The sequence below is a fragment of the Notolepis coatsorum genome (genome assembly GCF_963971535.1).
Source record: "Notolepis coatsorum genome assembly, chromosome: 1".
In the NCBI taxonomy this organism is placed as follows: Eukaryota; Metazoa; Chordata; class Actinopteri; order Aulopiformes; family Paralepididae; genus Notolepis; species Notolepis coatsorum.
The window spans coordinates 68,965,041-68,984,652 of NC_140165.1; the positions used below are offsets into that span (position 1 = coordinate 68,965,041).

Consider the following 19,612-nt stretch of genomic DNA (forward strand, 5'->3'; position numbering starts at 1 on the left):
ATCACAACGGCAAGGATCGCATTGTGTTTAACTGCAGCTACCAGATCGGATCCCAAAATCTGAATAAAGAGCTCTTGCCCGGCCCCACACTCGGCCCCTCCCTACTAGGCGTGCTACTGCGCTTCCGCCAGGACAAGGTGGCTATAAGCGGGGATATCAAAGGGATGTTCTTGCAGGTGAGACTAGTAGAGGAGGACAAGCCTCTGCTACGGTTCCTATGGAGAGAGAAGATCGGAGATGAGAACCCATCCATCTACCAGTGGGAAGTACTCCCCTTCGGAACCACATGCAGCCCGTGCTGTGCTACATTTGCACTACAGAAACACGTCACAGAGGACCCAGCCGCAGATGAAGAGGTCCAACACAGTGTGAAGAACAGTTTCTACGTGGACAACTGTTTACAAAGCGTCTCGACTCAAGAAGAAGCCGAGGCTCTCCTAATCAAGTTACGCGCCTCCCTGATCAAAGGCGGCTTTGATCTCAGGCAGTGGGCCAGCAGTGACCCGCACGTATTGCGCAGCCTCTCCTCCGCGGACAAGGCTGCCAGCAGCGAGACCTGGATGGCGACAATCCCAGGAGAAGCCCAAGAAATGACACTAGGACTAGTCTGGCGCTTCAAAACAGACTCGCTCCACTATAGACACAAACCCTTGGCTCCAGAGCAGGGAAGGTCGGCGGCGATACCGACCACCAGACGGAGTGTGTACAGAACACTCGCCAGACAATATGACCCGTTGGGATGTATTCTACCTTACACCACCAGGGCAAAGATGATTGTACGAGCACTATGGGACAAGGACCAGGGCTGGGACGACCCAATACCCGCACACCTTGCCTCAACATGGAGAGAGTGGGAGACGGAACTCCGCTCACTCCCAGGTGTCAATATATGCCGCAGCTACTTCCCATCCACAGTGAGGCCAGAGACATGCGAGATTGAGCTACACATCTTCAGCGACGCCTCCGAAGTAGCCTACGGATCGGTGGCCTACTTGCGTGCCCAAGAGATGGGAGGAAAGATACACACTGCTTTCATCCTGGCCCGCTCAAGGATAGCCCCACGTAAGCAACAATCTATCCCGCGTCTAGAGCTCTGCGCAGCCCTCGCAGGAGCGCATCTAGCCACGTTAATCCAACGTGAACTCACCATTCCGGTGCATAGAACAATCTTGTGGTCAGATTCCACGACAGTACTCAAGTCTGATTCATGCAGATACAAAGTCTTCGTGGGAGTCAGAGTCACCGAGATTCAAGAGTTAACAGAAGAAGCAAGCTGGCGGTATGTGGACACCAAACACAACCCAGCTGACGTCATCACCCGGGGAATGTCTCTGGATGACCTAACCCGTCGCAACATCTACAGTGACGGACCAGCATTCCTCAAGCTCCCGGAAGGAGATTGGCCTACGCCCACCCCGAGGGAAGCAAGTAACGAGGAGGCTGAGAACAAGAAACCTATGTTCTGTGGACTGAGCACTGTCGCCTCCACAGACCCCAACATAGATGACTGCATTACCCTAGAGAGTGCGCAGCAAAGAACATTCCTGCGGCACCACCCAGAGATTCAGTCCACCACTGACATGTCAGCAGCTGACTACGAAGAAGCAGAACTTCTTCTACTACAACGAGCCCAGAGAGACTCGTTCCCCGATGAGCTAGACTGTCTACAGGGAGGAAACCCCGTCCCATCAGACAGCAGACTGATTCACCTGGCACCAGAGAGTGACGCCCATAATCTCATCAGAGTGGGTGGTCGCCTGCGGAGAGCCCCCGATCTACCAGATGACATTAAGTACCCGATCGTCTTGAACAGCCGACACAAGGTCACAGAGCTGATCATAAAGAAATACGTCTCCAGTGATGTAGCAGATGTCGACCCAGTCACCCCCCACACACTCCTAATGGGGCGGCTGGACCCCGCACTACCCCAGACAATGTACAGGCCTGAAGAAGCGAACGGCCGAAGAATGTGGAGGTACAGCCAAGTACTAGCTGACAAGTTTTGGAGCAGCTTCCTACTTCACTACCTACCGTCTCTACAGACCCGCCAGAAGTGGGTAAAAGAGAGAGACAATTTGACAGAAGGAACAGTCGTCATGATTATTGACCAGTCACTACCCAGAGCTATGTGGCCGGCTGGCCGCGTAAGCAAAGTGATCACCGGTGCCGATGGCAAGGTCCGAGCAGCTGAAGTACTCGTCCAAGGGCGCACTTACACACGTCCCGTGGCGAGGCTCATAGAACTGCCCCGACTCCCAGATACTATCGATGATGACCATGACCCCATGACTTTGTGAGTTGACTGACCCTTACAGCGGACCTTGAGTGGTAGACAGTGCGGTTAATCTGTCTCTGCTTAGCTAATTAGGTGGGACTAATTAGGGGGCGGCTGTTGTGAAGGATCAGATTAAACCGAATATGTATATTTATTTATATATATATATTTAATTGTATTTGTATATCGTTTGATATCCCCTGTATATTCCTTGTACAATATGCATTGAATATCCCTTTAGTCTACTAAACAGCCCATAATAGTTTCATTCTACCATTGGACGAGAACCTGGCGCCAGGTTGCCATACCCCTAGGTCCAAGTTCAATCGTGCCGCCTAACATGTCGTGGCAAGCCCCGGTTCCGCGCAGGAATATGTCGGGCGAAATACGAATGGTACTATTTGTTCATAGCGCATATATATATGGCGCAAGTAAAGTAGAACTTTCTTTTAGTCCAGTTCTTTACCCTCCAACAGAGTGACAGACGCAAAGCCTCCCCACGACGCACGTGTGGTGTAGTAAGGCCTACTTGGCCCAGAATAGGCATTGAGATATCGTGTAGATTAATAGTTGAATAGTCATAGTTTGGCACTATACCGTCGAGTTGGACGTATTCTATTAAGCTAATAATAGTCTATTTATGTATGGTGCATCGTTCGGTTAGAGTTCTAAAGTTATCAGTACCCCCATCGTTCCTGACGTTATCTGGACGCTTAACCAGGCTGGTCAGACCCCTAGTGGTGATTGCATCCGAGGAGCTCCGGGCCAAGAGCGACTGGACCCGTATATTGGATTACTCTACCCGGACGACGGCGAGCCTTCCACGGCTTGGATTATGCTTTGTGTGCTTTGATTATTCCATGGATAAAGGCCAACACTGCGGAGTGTTGGAACTACCCCCCGGAGAGGACTCCAGGTGAGACGGCGCTCGACACCAGTGAGGTCGCCTCACGTCTCTCCGTTGTGGACCGGCAGCTACCGTCCACAGAGGGTCCAGCTGTATTCGTCTGCGGTCCGAGGTTCTGTGGGCACCGTGTCCAAGACTTTGGATTCTCCCAAGACACCGTCGGCCAGATGGGATACCGCCAGCGGCTTCTCTAACCCCCCCCTCCTACTGTCTTACAACCAGCGGGACCCCCCCCCCCCCCCCCTTAGTGTATCCAGCTATAATCATTTAAGTACCATCGCTATCGTTTTCCTAAATATTCCAGGTTGTATACTTACTCCCTGCGTAACCAGAGATTGGACATTCAATGTTGATTTACCTACGAATACTCATTTGCCATAAAAGTGCATATTTCATATTTCAAATCATAAATGTAATTAAGTGATCGTTGTATACACCTTTTGCTGTATTAAACCTTCGATTTGGTACATTTGTGTGGATTCGTTTCATCAGGTGGGAAAGTGTTCATCATACTTATATATTGTACTGGGTGGCCAGAAGTTAAAGTACATGAGGTAGTGGTATTAAATATCATATCTAACAATACAGTCAGGGAATTGTACCCCTCAGTTACAGCTTGCATCTGCGGAAGGGTGCCTTGATGCGCATGTGCATGAAGTCAATTGCACCGATGGTTTTGGGAAGACCAGCATGGAATATTCTCTTGACTGGGATCTGTTGTGAAATTGAATGTATTGTGTGGCCAGTTGTATGATTCCATCCATGATTCGCTGGAAGCCGCGTCTGATAAGATGGCTGCGATATGCCCACCCGTCTCCTAGCTCTCTCTGGCTAAAAATCCCAAGGTGGACAGTACCTGGACGTGTGGTGGCACAGGGTTTGAGCGTCTTGTCCGGCTCCAAGGTATTACACAGCTCCATTAGGACAGGTTTCGGTCGCCCGAAGCGTCCCACTAGGTACTCATCGTTCTCCGCTCAATGTGAACGCAATCACCAATGATTTCTCACAAATGAAGGCCTTAAGAACACGGGCGCAAACCAATCTGACCTATCTACGACTTCCGCATTCTTAAATCCTGTTCTTAGCTAAGAACGAATCCCAGATAAGAAACCATTCAGGAATGCCATAATTGTCCCGAGAACTTCGTGGAGTTCAGAAGAAATGTCTTCGTAACTTTTTCGTAAGTGTGTTCAAGAATGAGGTCCAATGTTCTTGAAGCCTTGTAGATGGAAAATGATCCTCAAAAGTCAGGTGAAACTTGCGTTAGCTTTCAAGTGCTGTCAGTCCTCATGTCAAAGGCTTAGACCAGGGGTTCCCAATAGGCGGCCCGCGGGCCACATCAGGCCCGTGAGGCATTTTTATTTGGCCCGGCAAAGTTCTATCAAACGTAAAACAATTGAAATACTATGTAAGTTTCTCCTATGACAATAGCGGCTGCTTTTATTAGGAAATTCGTAGCGCCTGTTTGTATTTGTGTTAAACAAATGAGTGTTGCGCTTTTCTACGGAAGCCGAGAATAGACAATAAAATTTGTTTTATTTCATGAAAGTCTAGGCCTGCGTTAAGGTGTTTCCAGCAGTAGGCTACAATTCCGCAAATTTTATGCTCCTTCATATAACAAAAAAACTCAAATGGTTATTGAATGTTACATTTGGACTTGCATTTCATGCAACTGAAATGACAAGCTGTTGAAAATAAACTATGTTCTTCTCACGTAGCCTATGTCTGCATTTTTATGAGGGAGGGGTGAGGGGGTTGGGGTTGGGCCGCCAAGTCATTTGAATCCTAGAAAGTGGACCGGGCAGAAAATTTATTGGGGACCCCTGGCTTAGACTTTAAACGTCAAAGAGAAAGATACCAAACCCATAAATCACAATGGGAACAACATCGGTTTGGGTGTGACTGTGTTTCAACAGAGCAGGTCGAGGAATACGCCATTTGTCAACTCTGAGTGACAACAATGAATGTTTTGATTTGACAAATGCAGCATATACGACATACTGCATGTGTCATTCTTTGTAAACATGAAAGAAATGGTTGCCTGATAATCAGATTAATTATTTATTTAGTTTAGGGGCATTGCCAATTTTATAATTAATAACATACCAACGCCATAGCAGCCAAAGTCTCATGTCTAGCTAGCATAACCTTGTCCACAGGTGATTGTATACTTCCTAATGCCGTAGCTAATCCCACAGTTGATGACAAAATGGCGACAGGTGACAATGCTAACCAGTCAACAAAAGGGTCTGACCGGTTAGAAAAGGGCTAGGGAGTCTAGGCATCAGTGTTCGTTACAGTATCTAACAAGGCTAATGCTACAGACAACGCTAGCGACCTCAAGAACACTTTTGCTTGGCGAGACTAGAGATCCAGGCAACGCTGAATGGTCCGAAAGTATCTACAGCCAGAGAAAGAGCCAGTGAGGAAACAAACGCCTGACCCAGAATCACAAAATCATTTTGGGATCTGGAATTGGGTACAAACTCATAAAAAAATAAGCATTAAAAAGAAAAGTGTTTATTTTTCTTCAGATGAAGTGTTTTCAAACTTAGGCTAATTATCTAAAAGGTAATGTAAGTACAGACAGTAGGGGTTGATAACTTTGTTGGGTAATGTGTATCACGTTCACACTCCCAAGTGATTCGGATTGGCTGGCTTCACAAGTGCCAATAATATATGAGCTAACCAAATAAAATATCATCAAGGAAATTATTCCTCGTCACTCTTTTCTCTTCTTCTCAACCTTTTTTCGTTATGTACCGTCTGAAGTGCTTCAGAGTGATTATCCTCTAACTCATCATCATTACACATCATCATGTTTGGCAGATCATGGTGTCGGGTGACTTACAATCAGAGTTCAGAGTTCAGAGTTTTTATTTGCCACATGGAATCATACAATCAGAGTTTCTTCATTACACAATCATAAATATCATTCCATGGACAAAAGGAGCAGGAAGAAGAATACATCTTATAGTTACCTGCCCCTTATTCCTAAACTAAACAAGTATTTACTTAATGGTCGGCGTACAACCTAATTTACACAAATAATAATTTATACCATTATACAAGAAACACACAATCCACAGTTAAACAAGAAAAGATTAAAGAATAATAATAAAGAATAAAGAATAAAATAAAGAGAAGGTAAAACAAACTTACAATCAGCTCTGGCGGGAAGATGAGCTCTTGGGTCGGGTCCAAGGGTAGAAACTCATCCTTATTGAATAACTGCAGAACTTCCTGGAGCACATTTATAAAAAGAAAAAAAAGAAAATAACTTGAGAAAACAGCCGCTACAGTTCTTCAATGTGTCATTTCAAAGAACAGCAGTAACCTGGTAAGACCGTTCAATTATCCTCGAAGATGACGACAGATGGCTCTGCAATCCGCTCCAGTGTTGTACAGGGTACTGGCTATTTTCAGTTTATTGTCAATATACATATTGTATCTGCAGGTTTCAACAAGTTAAATGTAAGACTTTTTAATACCACTTAGAGCAAAAGTGTATACCAATTAATAATAGTGACACTTGCGCACCAAATTAAATTCTCGTGTGTTCCATACAAGCTCTCGCCAGACACCAAACTCCCGGTAGCCCCGCAAAAAACAATGACTTGAATACAAAAACATTTCATCTATTCAATATTATTTCATCTCCCGACAGCAGTGCTTGCCCCCCAAAAAATTTAATACCTCTGCAAATGTGACTTTAAAGGTCCCATGCATTATAAATGGCCTTTTCCAGTGTTTAGCATTATTTCCTAGCAATAGGGGATTATATCAATGTGGTCTGTGTCGTTAATTATCATATTGACTCATCAGTCTAGTCTCGAGTTCACGAGATCTTCCCTCACTCAACTAAGCTGTTCTGATTTGACGGTATTGCTGACGTGAATAAGGTACTGATTTGAAGTAACGCCCCCTCTATGGTTGTAGCGCAGTGTAACCCGACACTTCCTCAAACGGGTTTTGACAGAGAGGCAGAGAACGAGCGAGCGAGAGAGAGGGAGAGAGAGAGATAGAGAGGGAGAGAGAGAGAGGGACCGGCGGGACCGTGCAGAAGTGTGTGTAAAAATGTGTGTGCGCCATCTCTCTCCCTCGTCGGAGCATTTACACACAAACTTGACTGTGTGTGTGTCGGGGACGCATCTCTCCTCTCTCTCTCTCCCTCGGAGCATTTACACACAAACTTGACTGTGTGTGTGTCGGGGACGCATCTCTCCTCTCTCTCTCTCTCCCTCTCTCTCTCTCGCTTGCTCATTCTCTCTCTCGCTCTCTCTCGTATGTATCTCTCGCTGTGTGGGTGACTGTCACTGAAAGTGCTTATGGGCGGAGCCCATCCAATAACAGCCTGAAATCCTGAGGCTGAAAAATTATGCTTTTGAGTACTTCATTAGAAATATAAAACAATGAATTTTTTTGAAAAAAACCTTACAGATGTCTTCCATAGACTCACAGGAATTGTGTAAAGTTGCCCAAATAGTGCAAGGAATAGCAATGCATGTCCCCTTTAATACATTTTAAGACCTTAAATTGAGAATTATGAATTTTATACTTTTTAATACCCAAAAGATACCCCAATATACTCTGTAATCTCAAACATTTTATGTTGCTATAATCACAGATGGGTGTGTCTATTCACCTTGCTAGCATTTTCTTTCACTGTCAAGAAGAAAACTCCAGCAGCTACTCCAGCCCTCAATAACAAACAAAAGCTGGGGTGGGATATTTATAGAGGGCGCTGTTTCCCCATAAATCAGAGATTGGGGCTTTAAAAAGGGGCATTTTACCTATTATACTTCTGTAAAATGAAAATGCTCCAGTAAAGTACAAGTAGGCCTACCTCAACAACAATCAAAATCTACTCTTTAAGTATAGTGCTCGAGTAAAAATACGTCATTACTTTCCACTCCTATTGGGGGCAATACAGCATGAAAGCTACGCAAATACAGAAAAGGAGGGGCACTCACATGTTCAGTTCCATTGCCATTCAGGCAACAGTCATCATTACCATTGACCTGGCAGCAGTCATCATTACCATTGACCTGGCAACAGTCATCATTACCATTGACCTGGCAACAGTCATTACCATTGACCTGGCAACAGTTGGTTTCCTGTAAGGACACATCAAGCAATATGTTATTTTAATCTGAGGGTAGCAACAGTTGTGATTGGAGGATTGAGAAAAGAGGGCCTGGGGAATTCCACAGGAATTCTTAATTTGCAATCGTAAAGGACAGAAGAGACATGTGGTAGTCTACACCCTCCCCAGACTGATAGTAGGGCAGCATGTGGTAGTCTACACCATCCCCAGACTGACAGTAGGGCAGCATGTGGTAGTCTACACCCTCCCCAGCCCGACAGTAGGGCAGCATGTGGTAGTCTAGACCCTCCCCAGACCAACAGTAGGGCAGCATGTGGTAGTCTACACGGTCTACACCCTCCCCAAACCAACAGTAGGGCAGCATGTGGTAGTCTACACCCTCCCCAGACCGACAGTAGGGCAGCATGTAATAGTCTACACCCTCCCCAGACCAACAGTAGGGCAGCATGTGGTAGTCTACACCCTCCCCAGACAGTAGAGCAGCATGTGGTAGTCTACACCCTCCCCAGACCGACAGTAGGGCAGCATGTGGTAGTCTACACCCTCCCCAGACAGTAGGGCAGCATGTGGTAGTCTACACCCTCCCCAGACCAACAGTAGGGCAGCATGTGGTAGTCTACACCCTCCCCAGACTGACAGTAGGGCAGCATGTGGTAGTCTACACCCTCCCCAGACCAACAGTAGGGCAGCATGTGGTAGTCTACACCCTCCCCAGACTGACAGTAGGGCAGCATGTGGTAGTCTACACCCTCCCCAGACTGACAGTAGGGCAGCATGTGGTAGTCTATACCCTCCCCAGACCAACAGTAGGGCAGCATGTGGTAGTCTATACCCTCCCCAGACCGACAGTAGGGCAGCATGTGGTAGTCTACACCCTCCCCAGACTGACAGTAGGACAGCATGTGGTAGTCTACACACCCTCCCCAGACTGACAGTAGGGCAGCATGTGGTAGTCTACACCCTCCCCAGACTGACAGTAGGGCAGCATGTGGTAGTCTACACCCTCCCCAGACCGACAGTAGGGCAGCATGTGGTAGTCTACACCCTCCCCAGACTGACAGTAGGGCAGCATGTGGTAGTCTACACACCCTCCCCACTGACAGTAGGGCAGCGCAACAACCAGAATTGGCATAATGGGAAATTTGGGGGATGGGAGAAAAAGTTAAAAAAAAAGGCAAAAATAAAATAAATAATTATCTGTGGCTACATTTTTCATATAAGATAGTAGGCTGTAGAACTTGCGTTAGGTGTGGTAAGTGTTCACCTTGCCTTCTGGCATGTCGCCTGCGTTAAGAGCGATGCACTGCTCTGTTGTTCTATAAAGCAAATTATAACTGAACTTTGTAAAGAAACTCAGTGTTAAGAGCAATGCATTGCTCCATTGTAATTTAGAAGCATTTGAGCGATGCACTGCTCTGTTAGGCTGCCTAGTCTCATTACATCAACACTGATTATTGTATTGTAAAAATTAGGGCTATTTTATTTTATTGAACTATTTTATTGCACAGCAGTACTGCATCATTTTACTGTCTATACTATTTTATTAACTATTTTATTGCACTTTTTTACTCAGTCTATTCTATTTTATTATTTTTATTACTGCCTATTTTAAAACTGAATCAAACCGTAAACAGATCCTAATGTGAAAAACTGTGATTTGCCTTACCCTGCTGCTATCTTTTATAATTTTTTTATGTCTGCACTATGCATTGGTCATTGTATGTATTTTTTACTGCTGTGAAGCACTTTGAGCTGCAATCTTTGTATGTCTGGTCTGTATCCACTTCCATTCATTGATATTTATCTTCTTGTCTGACTCTGGAGAGGACAGTAAGCACATTTCCCATAATGTTGATGTTTTTTTAAATGATACAGCTTGTATTGGCAGAAGAGCCGCGTTCCGCACCTCACAGAAGGTTCTGTAGCCGTCTATGATGGGCCGATATCCGGTGCAGCGACACAAATTGCCTGGGTAAAAAAATGACAACAAACATTGCAGATGAGAGTAAATGTGGACATGGCAGGCTGCATCCACATGACTGTGTGTGTGTGTGTGCGTCCACATGACTGTGTGTGTGTGTGTGTGTGTGTGTGTGTGTGTGTGTGTGTGTGTGTGTGTGTGTGTGTGTGTGTGTGTGTGTGTGTGTGTGTGTGTGTGTGTGTGTGTGTGTGTGCGTGTGTGTGTGTGTGTGTGTGTGTCCACATGACTGTGTGTGTGTGTCCACATGACTGTGTGTGTGTCCACATGACTGTGTGTGTCCACATGACTGTGTGTGTGTGTGTGTGTGTGTGTGTGTGTGTGTGTGTGTGTGTGTGTGTGTGTGTGTGTGTGTGTGTCCACATGACTGTGTGTGTGTCCACATGACTGTGTTTGTGTGTGTCCACATGACTGTGTGTGTGTCCACATGACTGTGTGTGTCCACATGACTGTGTGTGTCCACATGACTGTGTGTGTGTGTCCACATGACTGTGTGTGTCCACATGACTGTGTGTGTGTCCACATGACTGTGTGTGTGTGTGTGTCCACATGACTGTGTGTATGTCCACATGACTGTGTGTGTGTGTGTGTCCACATGACTGTGTGTGTGTGTGTGTGTGTGTGTGTGTGTGTGTGTGTGTGTGTGTGTGTGTGTGTGTGTGTGTGTGTGTGTGTTTACCCACATCTGTGTTACTAATAAAATATCCATTACTATTCTTTGTGATACTGTGTAATTTCTATAAAAAAAATTCAATGTCTATATGTTAAAATGTCAAGCTCTTTTGTTGAATACTTTGCCGCTTTCAATACTGCAACCATCACTTGAGACATTATGTAACCTTAGTAGTCATGTGGGTAGTTATTCCTTCAAAAAGCAACTGGTGCCACTGAATACCAGGGAATAAAAATATGTACAAATTCCCATTACATTTCCAAAATATTATGGACATCATTTTCCACAACATTTCCAGGTTTTCCAGTTAACCACATTGACTGCCAGCCATTGTACCCATCAAAGTACCCAGTCTGCCACCGTTGAAAGCCTATGGAGATGTTTACCTTCTTTGCAGGGCTATAACTTTTTAAATTGTATTGCTATATTGACATTACTATGGCCCATTCAACATTCAACATCCGGATGTGGGAACGTTATATTTTTCATTCATACATTGTTGTGTTAATACCGTCTTGAATATAAGTATGTTTATAAGCTTTTCTGCTGTAATTCCAAAAACGCTAGTTATAGGCCCAAACGCATATGATAGATCATCGATTGCCGTTTCTTTCCTATACACGCTATATTAAAAAATTCAAATGTATATGATCGGTATACATTATGCTTCATCATGAGTGGAGGAAAGGGGGGGCGGGGGTCGTCTATAATTCCTTTATCATCAGTAACGGCTTTATGTAGTATGGGTTGATATATTGATCAGACTGTTTGCAAACAAAGAAACGCACAATCGGGCTGAAAATAACATTACTGTCCTCTTACCGTTCGTCGATGAGACTGGAAGAAAAAGATCCCAATAATTTGACGCTGATCGCCTAGATCCATTTCCGGTTTGTATGGCGCAATAAACGCCGAAATCATATCGATTATTGCGTTATGGAAGCGATCCAAATGCACGCCAGTGTTTGTCTGTAGTCCCGGATTTCCTCGACGCACCGATCACAACTTCCGGTTTTGAGAGTGTAACTCGCCCAACCATCCACCAGGCGGCGGTATTGAGGCGTTGCAATCTCATTCAGGGTCCCGCTGCAGTCCCGGAGGTTGGGTGGATGAATTATGAATGCCATGGCGAAAAAATTAAATATTGATTTCAAAAACGCCTTTCGCCGTTCTTGGCGTTTTTTTTACTTGAACTTGAGGACTGCATACTTTTATTGCAAAGAGCTTCAATCCCAGGCCATCAGGATGCTCAATGACAATTAACACAATGTAACAAACCATCGTACACACCCATTTTAAATGAACAACTCACTGTAGCACCCACTTTACACACTTTAGACACTAACACACTTTATATTTATATATTATATTATTGGCAACTCATTGCACCTTACCTTACCACCACAAGGTGGCACCACAAGCTACCTCATCTCATCCCATTGACCTCATCCCATTTATATTGTATTGTAAACACTCTGCATTGTATATTGCACCACAAGCTACCTCATCCCATTTACCTCATCCCATTTATATTGTATTGTAACTACTCTGCATTGTATACTGTACATATGTATATTGACATTTTTTGTCTTGTTTACACTTTGTTTAAGTAATTGACTTTCTATTTTATACTTATTATACTTTTTATAATTATCTATTTTTACCTAGCACACTCTCAGGAGCAAAACAGAAAGAAGCATTTCATACAAAAGTATCCTGTATTTCACTAATAAACTACTACAACTACAATAAACTACTACAACTAATAAAGAAACTTGAAACGTTTCTACTTTATACTTATAGCACATGCATGCACCTGGTCTCTTTTGAAAGATAACATTTTGAAGTTACCTGTACTAATGCAAAAAAGGAAAATCACTTTTAGTGCTAATGAAATGGCCATTCGCTGCCATTCATTTCAATGCTCTAGTCAAAACAATAATAATTCATTTATTTTGTATAGCGCTTTTCAAAGACCCAAAGTCGCTGACAATAGGCAAAAAAGAAGCAAAGAAAACAAAGAAACATAGAACCACAGGGAAACGGAGAACAATAAGAATACACAGGAACATAAAACCACGAGTAACGGATAACAAATACGGAAGTGAGTAGGGGAGACAGTCGGGAAGAGAGTAAGGGAAAACCAAGGGGGTGGGGGGGGGGCAGGAGAGGAGAGAACGTAGGGCAGGGGAAAATGGTGGTGAGTTGGAGGAGGGTGGTTATGGGTAAGCAAGGTTGAATGCTTGGGAGAACAGGTAGGTTTTGAGTCTGGATTTGAAGGTGGAGAGTGAGGGACTGGCCTTCTACGTCTTCTTGTGTCACCTTCCCCCACTGTCAGCGCCCGTCTGGGATTGCTTTCGGAGCAGACACTCCTTGGCTACAACAGTGGTCAATAATTTTCGCCAATGTTGGCGTGCCCCTTTAGGAGTAGTAACCCTAGCATGTGTACATGTGTGTGTATGTGTATGTGTATGTGAATGTGTATATGTGTGTGCCACAGTACCTCCGAGTGCATCTGTGATGTGGTCCAGGGTGGGGTGGGGCTTGTTCCTCAGCAGGGTGTACATGGACATCACCATCCCCGGGGTGCAGAACCCACACTGGGAGCCGTGGGCCTTGGCTATACGCTCCTGTGAAGCAGGAAGTGACCTCATGTTAAAAGCTATACGCTCCTGTGAAGCAGGAAGTGACCTCATGTTAAAAGCTATACGCTCCTGTGAAGCAGGAAGTGACCTCATGTTTAAAGCTATACGCTCCTGTGAAGCAGGAAGTGACCTCATGTTAAAAGCTATACGCTCCTGTGAAGCAGGAAGTGACCTCGTGTTCAAAGCTATACGCTCCTGTGAAGCAGGAAGTGACCTCATGTTAAAAGCTATACGCTCCTGTGAAGCAGGAAGTGACCTCATGTTTAAAGCTATACGCTCCTGTGAAGCAGGAAGTGACCTCATGTTTAAAGCTATACGCTCCTGTGAAGCAGGACGTGACCTCAAGTTAAAAGTTATACGCTCCTGTGCAGCAGGAAGTGACCTCATGTTAAAAGATGGCAATCGATTCAAAACTATTAAAGTCAAGTCATAGTTTTAACGAAGACTATCGGATTTGTTCCAAATTGGGAGTAATTTCAGTCCGTTTAAAAATCCTGTACTCAATATTGAGATACTGGAAGCAAAGGTTTATTAGCGTTTGTTAGCGATGCTCGTGGAAGTCAGTGTTGTGTCAAATAGGGGTGGGGGAAAAGTCTATACAGCAATATATTGCGATATTTTGCGTGCCGATATTATATCGATACAGTGATGGCTGTATATATTTTTTATTTAATATCAGAATCGATACGCTTTACAACGTATGCCTAACATTCACCCATTCACTCACACGTTCCTACACCGACGGCGGAGGCAACCATACAAGGTGCCAACCTGCTCATTGGGAGAAATTGGGGGTTATGTGTCTTGCTCAAGGACACATCAACTCGCTGCTGGGGAGGAGCCAAAATCAAACTGGGAACCTTCCGATTACCAGAGTCACTGTTGCGCATAAGACAAGCTCTGAAAACTGGAAATAAACATAGACATTTCAACAATGATATCATTACCACCAGCATCCATACAACAAAAAAGAATCATGCTGGCGGGTGTCACTGCAGCCAAGAAGCTGATAGCCATGAGGTGGAAACTCACAATGACTAATTGGTCTCGGCTGGATGTTATTTATATGGAAATCTCTACTGCACGTGTAATTGGGGTGGGACAGGCCAGCATTGAGCTGTGGGTCGCAGCAGAGCGGGGTTGGGGTGTTGGTCCTGGGGGGTCCGGTGGTCCTGGGCTGGGAGTGGGGGAGGAAATGTCTAATGTCTTTTGTGGCGTTTGTATTGTTTTTATTTTTACTCTGTATTTATTATTATTTTTATTATCGTTATTGTAGTTAATATTATTGAAGTATTGTCTTGTTTGTTTTGAAAAAAGGAAAATAAAAAAGATTTGATAAAGAATAGAAATTTCAACAATTTTATCTTTTTTTTTTTATATATATTTTTATAAAAAAAAATTGGAAGAAAAAGGCACAGGTACAGACATACAATGCACATAAAACATAAATTTAAATTATTTGCCAATTACACGCATTGGCCTGCCCCTTGCCTCATTTAAAATAAAAAATCCTACCCCCTAACCCCTGCACCAACCACTGTTGACAATTTTTTTTAATAATAATAATAATAATAATAATAATAATAATAATAATAATAATAATAATAATAATAATAATAATAATAATAATAATAATAATAATAATAATAATAATAATAATAATAATAATAATAATAATAATAATAATAATAATAATAATAATAATAATAATAATAATAATAATAATAATAATAATACTAATAATAATAATAATAATACTAATAATAGTAACCCCCCCCCCCCAACCCACCCCGTCATAGGCCTGAGAAGAAAAATAATTGAACAAAGATTTCAACAATGAAGCACAGTGGCAGAAAGTATTAAAATAAGGACAGAAAATCATTTGAAAAAGCTCAACAGCTACGGCTCTTTCCAGAAGCCTCGACACGGTTACACAAGATAATCCGCAGACCTCATTGTGTACAGTTTCATTAAGAACTATTATGGCAGCCGTCCCATTGAAACAGTTCACAACGAAGTCTGCGGCTTACCTTGAGTAACCGTGCCATGATTTCTAAGAAAGAGACGTTGTTGTTGAATTTTTCAAATGTACAGGAATTCTTTTGGCACTTTGAGCTCCACAAAAGAAAGCCTGTCAAGCTCCAGTGTACTGGGCCGACACATTTACATTTAGTTGACACTTTTATCCAAAGCGACTTACAAGTGTGTACAACAAGTCAGCAGGAAGGTTCTGTACAACAAGTCAGCAGGAAGGTTCTGTACAACAAGTCAGCAGGAAGGTTCTGTACAACAAGTCAGCAGGAAGGTTCTGTACTTGACAAACTTGAGTGCTACCACTGCATAGTAGTTTAGTTAGCATAGTAGGTAGTAATATAGACATAGTAGTATAAACATATTAACATAGTAGGTTGTAATATAGGCATAGTAGTATAACATATTAGCATAGTAGGTAGTAATATAGACATAGTAGTATAACATATTAGCATAGTAGGTAGTAATATAGACATAGTAGTATAAACATATTAACATAGTAGGTTGTAATTAAACATAGTAGTATAACATATTAGCATAGTATGTAGTAATTAAGCATAGTAGTATAGACATAATAGCATAGTAGGTAGTAATGCATAGTAGTATAGACATATTAGCATAGTAGGTAGTAATATAGACATAGTAGTATAACATATTAGCATAGTAGGTAGTAATATAGACATAGTAGTATAACATATTAGCATAGTAGGTAGTAATATAGACATAGTAGTATAAACATATTAACATAGTAGGTTGTAATATAGGCATAGTAGTAGACATTAACATAGTAGGTTGTAATATAGGCATAGTAGTATAGTAGGTAGTAATTAAGCATAGTAGTATAGACATAATAGCATAGTAGGTAGTAATGCATAGTAGTATAACATATTAGCATAGTAGGTACTAGTAATATTAGCATAGTAGTATCTGGTAGTAATATATGCATAGTAGTATAAACATATTAGTATAGTAGGTAGTAATTAAGCATAGTAGTATAAACATATTAGCATAGTATGTAGTAATATAGGCATAGTAGTATAAACATATTAGCATAGTAGATTGTAATATAGGCATAGTAGTATAGACATATTAGTATAGTAGGTAGTAATTAAGCATAGTAGTATAGACATATTAGTATAGTAGGTAGTAATTAAGCATAGTAGTATAAACATATTAGCATAGTATGTAGTAATATAGGCATAGTAGTATAGACATATTAGCATAGTAGGTAGTAATATAGGCATATTAGTATAGTAGGTAGTAATTAAGCATAGTAGTATAGACATATTAGTATAGTAGGTAGTAATTAAGCATAGTAGTATAGACATATTAGCATAGTAGGTAGTAATATAGGCATAGTAGTATAAACATATTAGCATAGTAGATTGTAATATAGGCATATTAGTATAGTAGGTAGTAATATAGACATATTAGTATAGTAGGTAGTAATTGAGCATAGTAGTATAGACATATTAGTATAGTATGTAGTAATATAGACATAGTAGTATAAACATATTAGCATAGTATGTAGTAATATAGACATAGTATAGACATATTAGCATAGTAGGTTGTAATATAGGCATAGTAGTATAACATATTAGTATAGTAGGTAGTAATTAAGCATAGTAGTATAAACATATTAGCATAGTAGGTTGTAATATAGGCATAGTAGTATAACATATTAGTATAGTAGGTAGTAATTAAGCATAGTAGTATAAACATATTAGTGTAGTAGGTAGTAATATAGGCATAGTAGTATAAACATATTAACATAGTAGGTAGTAATATAGACATAGTAGTATAGACATATTAGCATAGTATGTAGTAATATAGACATGGTAGTATAGACATATTAGCATAGTAGGTGGTAATATAAGCATAGTAGTATAGACATATTAGCATAGTATGTAGTAATATAGACATAGTAGTATAGACATTAACATAGTAGGTAGTAATATAGACATATTATTATAGACATATTAGCATAGTAAGTGGTAATATAGGCATAGTATATCCATTAACATAGTAGGTAGTAATATAGGCATAATAGTATAGACATATTAGAATGGTAGGTAGTAATATAGGCATTAACATTAGTCTTTACCAGTATGCACCTTCGTATTTTACTAGTATGCAGGAATCTACCATGCCTATATTACTACCTGCTATGCTAATATGTATAATTGTCTATACTACTATGGACTCAAGACTAGCACTCAAGTTTGACACTGTTTGACGAACAATGTTACTTACCCTTAGCTGCCAGAGTTGTACCCTTCCCTCTGACTTGTTGTACAGAATTTGTAGGTCGCTTTGGATAAAAGAGTCAGCTAAATGACTAAATTCAGATAGTATTATTTGCAATATGCAACAAGTACAATGGAATTCTTCCTCTCCGTTTGTAGGTAAATGTAATGTAAATGTAATATAGGCAAGGTAGATGCATTACAAAATGCATAATAATCCTGAATGTCCCCAATGGGATCAATAAAGGAATATCTCATCTTATAATTAGGGCTGGGACTTTATCGCATTAATTTCGATTAATTAACTACAGAAAGAATTAAAAGTTAAAAGAATTGAAGCATTTAATCGCATGATGATTTTTCTTTATTGTGTAAGAATGTTACCTTTCAAAGGAGACCAGACTCATGCATGTGCTATAAGTATAAAGTATAATAAATCGCAAATTACTTTTTTCTTAGTCTGGTTTGTTCATAAAAAAAATAATAATAAGAGAAATTGAGATCAATCAAGAGTATTTTTCTTCAATGGTCAACTGTTCCGGAATGTACTTGAAAGTACTGCGTTTTACTTTTACCTCGAAAGTGCTTGAGTTTACAAAAGGTCCTTTGCGCTATATATATATATTATTCCTAAAATTGCTGCACTTTGTTAAAAATTGCATTTATCTGTTGGTCTTTGTAGTAGCTAATACAGGATTTTGCTGCTTAAACATATAATGTATAATGTATATTCATTGATTCACTCGTATACCAAAATTCATTTGAATTGAAAAATGTTGCTTTTCGCATCATATAGCTGAAACTGTCTGTCTGGATACAGCGCTGCCGGGGAGGTGTGTTGGTGTGTTGGGGGAAGTGGCCCTATAAACCTCAGTCACTGGGGGAAGAATACAGAACAAAAGTAGATTCACACAACAGCCTGCTGCTGTTTCATAGAGGGGGCATACAATTTCCACCTCACTTCTCTTATTGTGAATTTGGCTACTATTGCGACAACTTTGTCAGAAATAACACAGGCTAACACAGGCTAAAAAAAACTTTCTGAAACTCAACTGTGAAAAATCTGAACTAATTATTGACCCAAATTCCCTGACCCGCCCACCCAGGATTATTCAGTCAACATCGACGGCTCCATTGTCACCCCCTCCACCCACGTCCGCAACCTGGGTATCATTCTCGTCCCCACCCTCTCCTTCCTCCTGCATATCAACCAGATCACTAAAACCGCCTTCTTCCACCTCAGGAACATTGCCCGTCTACGCCCCTCACTATCCTCCTCTGCTGCCGAAACACTGACCCATGCATTCATCACATCCCGACTGGACTATTGCAACAGCATCCTTTAGCAGTGTTTCTCAACTGGTGGGTCGCGACCCAAAAGTGGGTCGCGGGGCCATTTTGAGTGGGTCGCGGAAGTGTGTGTAAAAAAAAAAAAAAAAAAAAATTTTTTTTTTTTTTTTTTTTTTTACTTTTTTTTTTCTCACTACCTATCTTTGTGAAAGTGGCTTCTCAGCTCTGGTCCAGCTGAAGACAAAGCGGAGGAACAGATTGGACATTGAGCATGACCTCAGAGTTGCTTTGTCTACCATCACCCCAGACTTTGAGACTCTTGTCAGGAGCAAACATCATAGTTATCCCATTAGTTCCCTGCATGTTAAGCTAAGAAGTCTGCTAAGAAGGATATATTATTTATTATTATTTTATTTCATTGTGTTTTTAGCCCTTAGTTGCACTTTTGTTGCAACCCCAG

General features: G+C 41.7%; 1 protein-coding gene across 1 annotated transcript in view; it reads right to left on the reverse strand.

Moving 5' to 3' along the window:
* aox6 (aldehyde oxidase 6) overlaps positions 1 to 19,612 on the reverse strand; it is a gene marked incomplete at both ends in the record, with an annotated part of 210,658 nt that overhangs the window by 169,726 nt on the left and 21,320 nt on the right. Inside the window, 4 exons of the mRNA XM_084324231.1 lie at positions 6,345 to 6,425; positions 8,156 to 8,299; positions 10,196 to 10,257; positions 13,444 to 13,570. Of these exons, the coding sequence (XP_084180357.1) occupies positions 6,345 to 6,425; positions 8,156 to 8,299; positions 10,196 to 10,257; positions 13,444 to 13,570 (414 nt within the window). The remainder of the gene's footprint in view (positions 1 to 6,344; positions 6,426 to 8,155; positions 8,300 to 10,195; positions 10,258 to 13,443; positions 13,571 to 19,612) is intronic.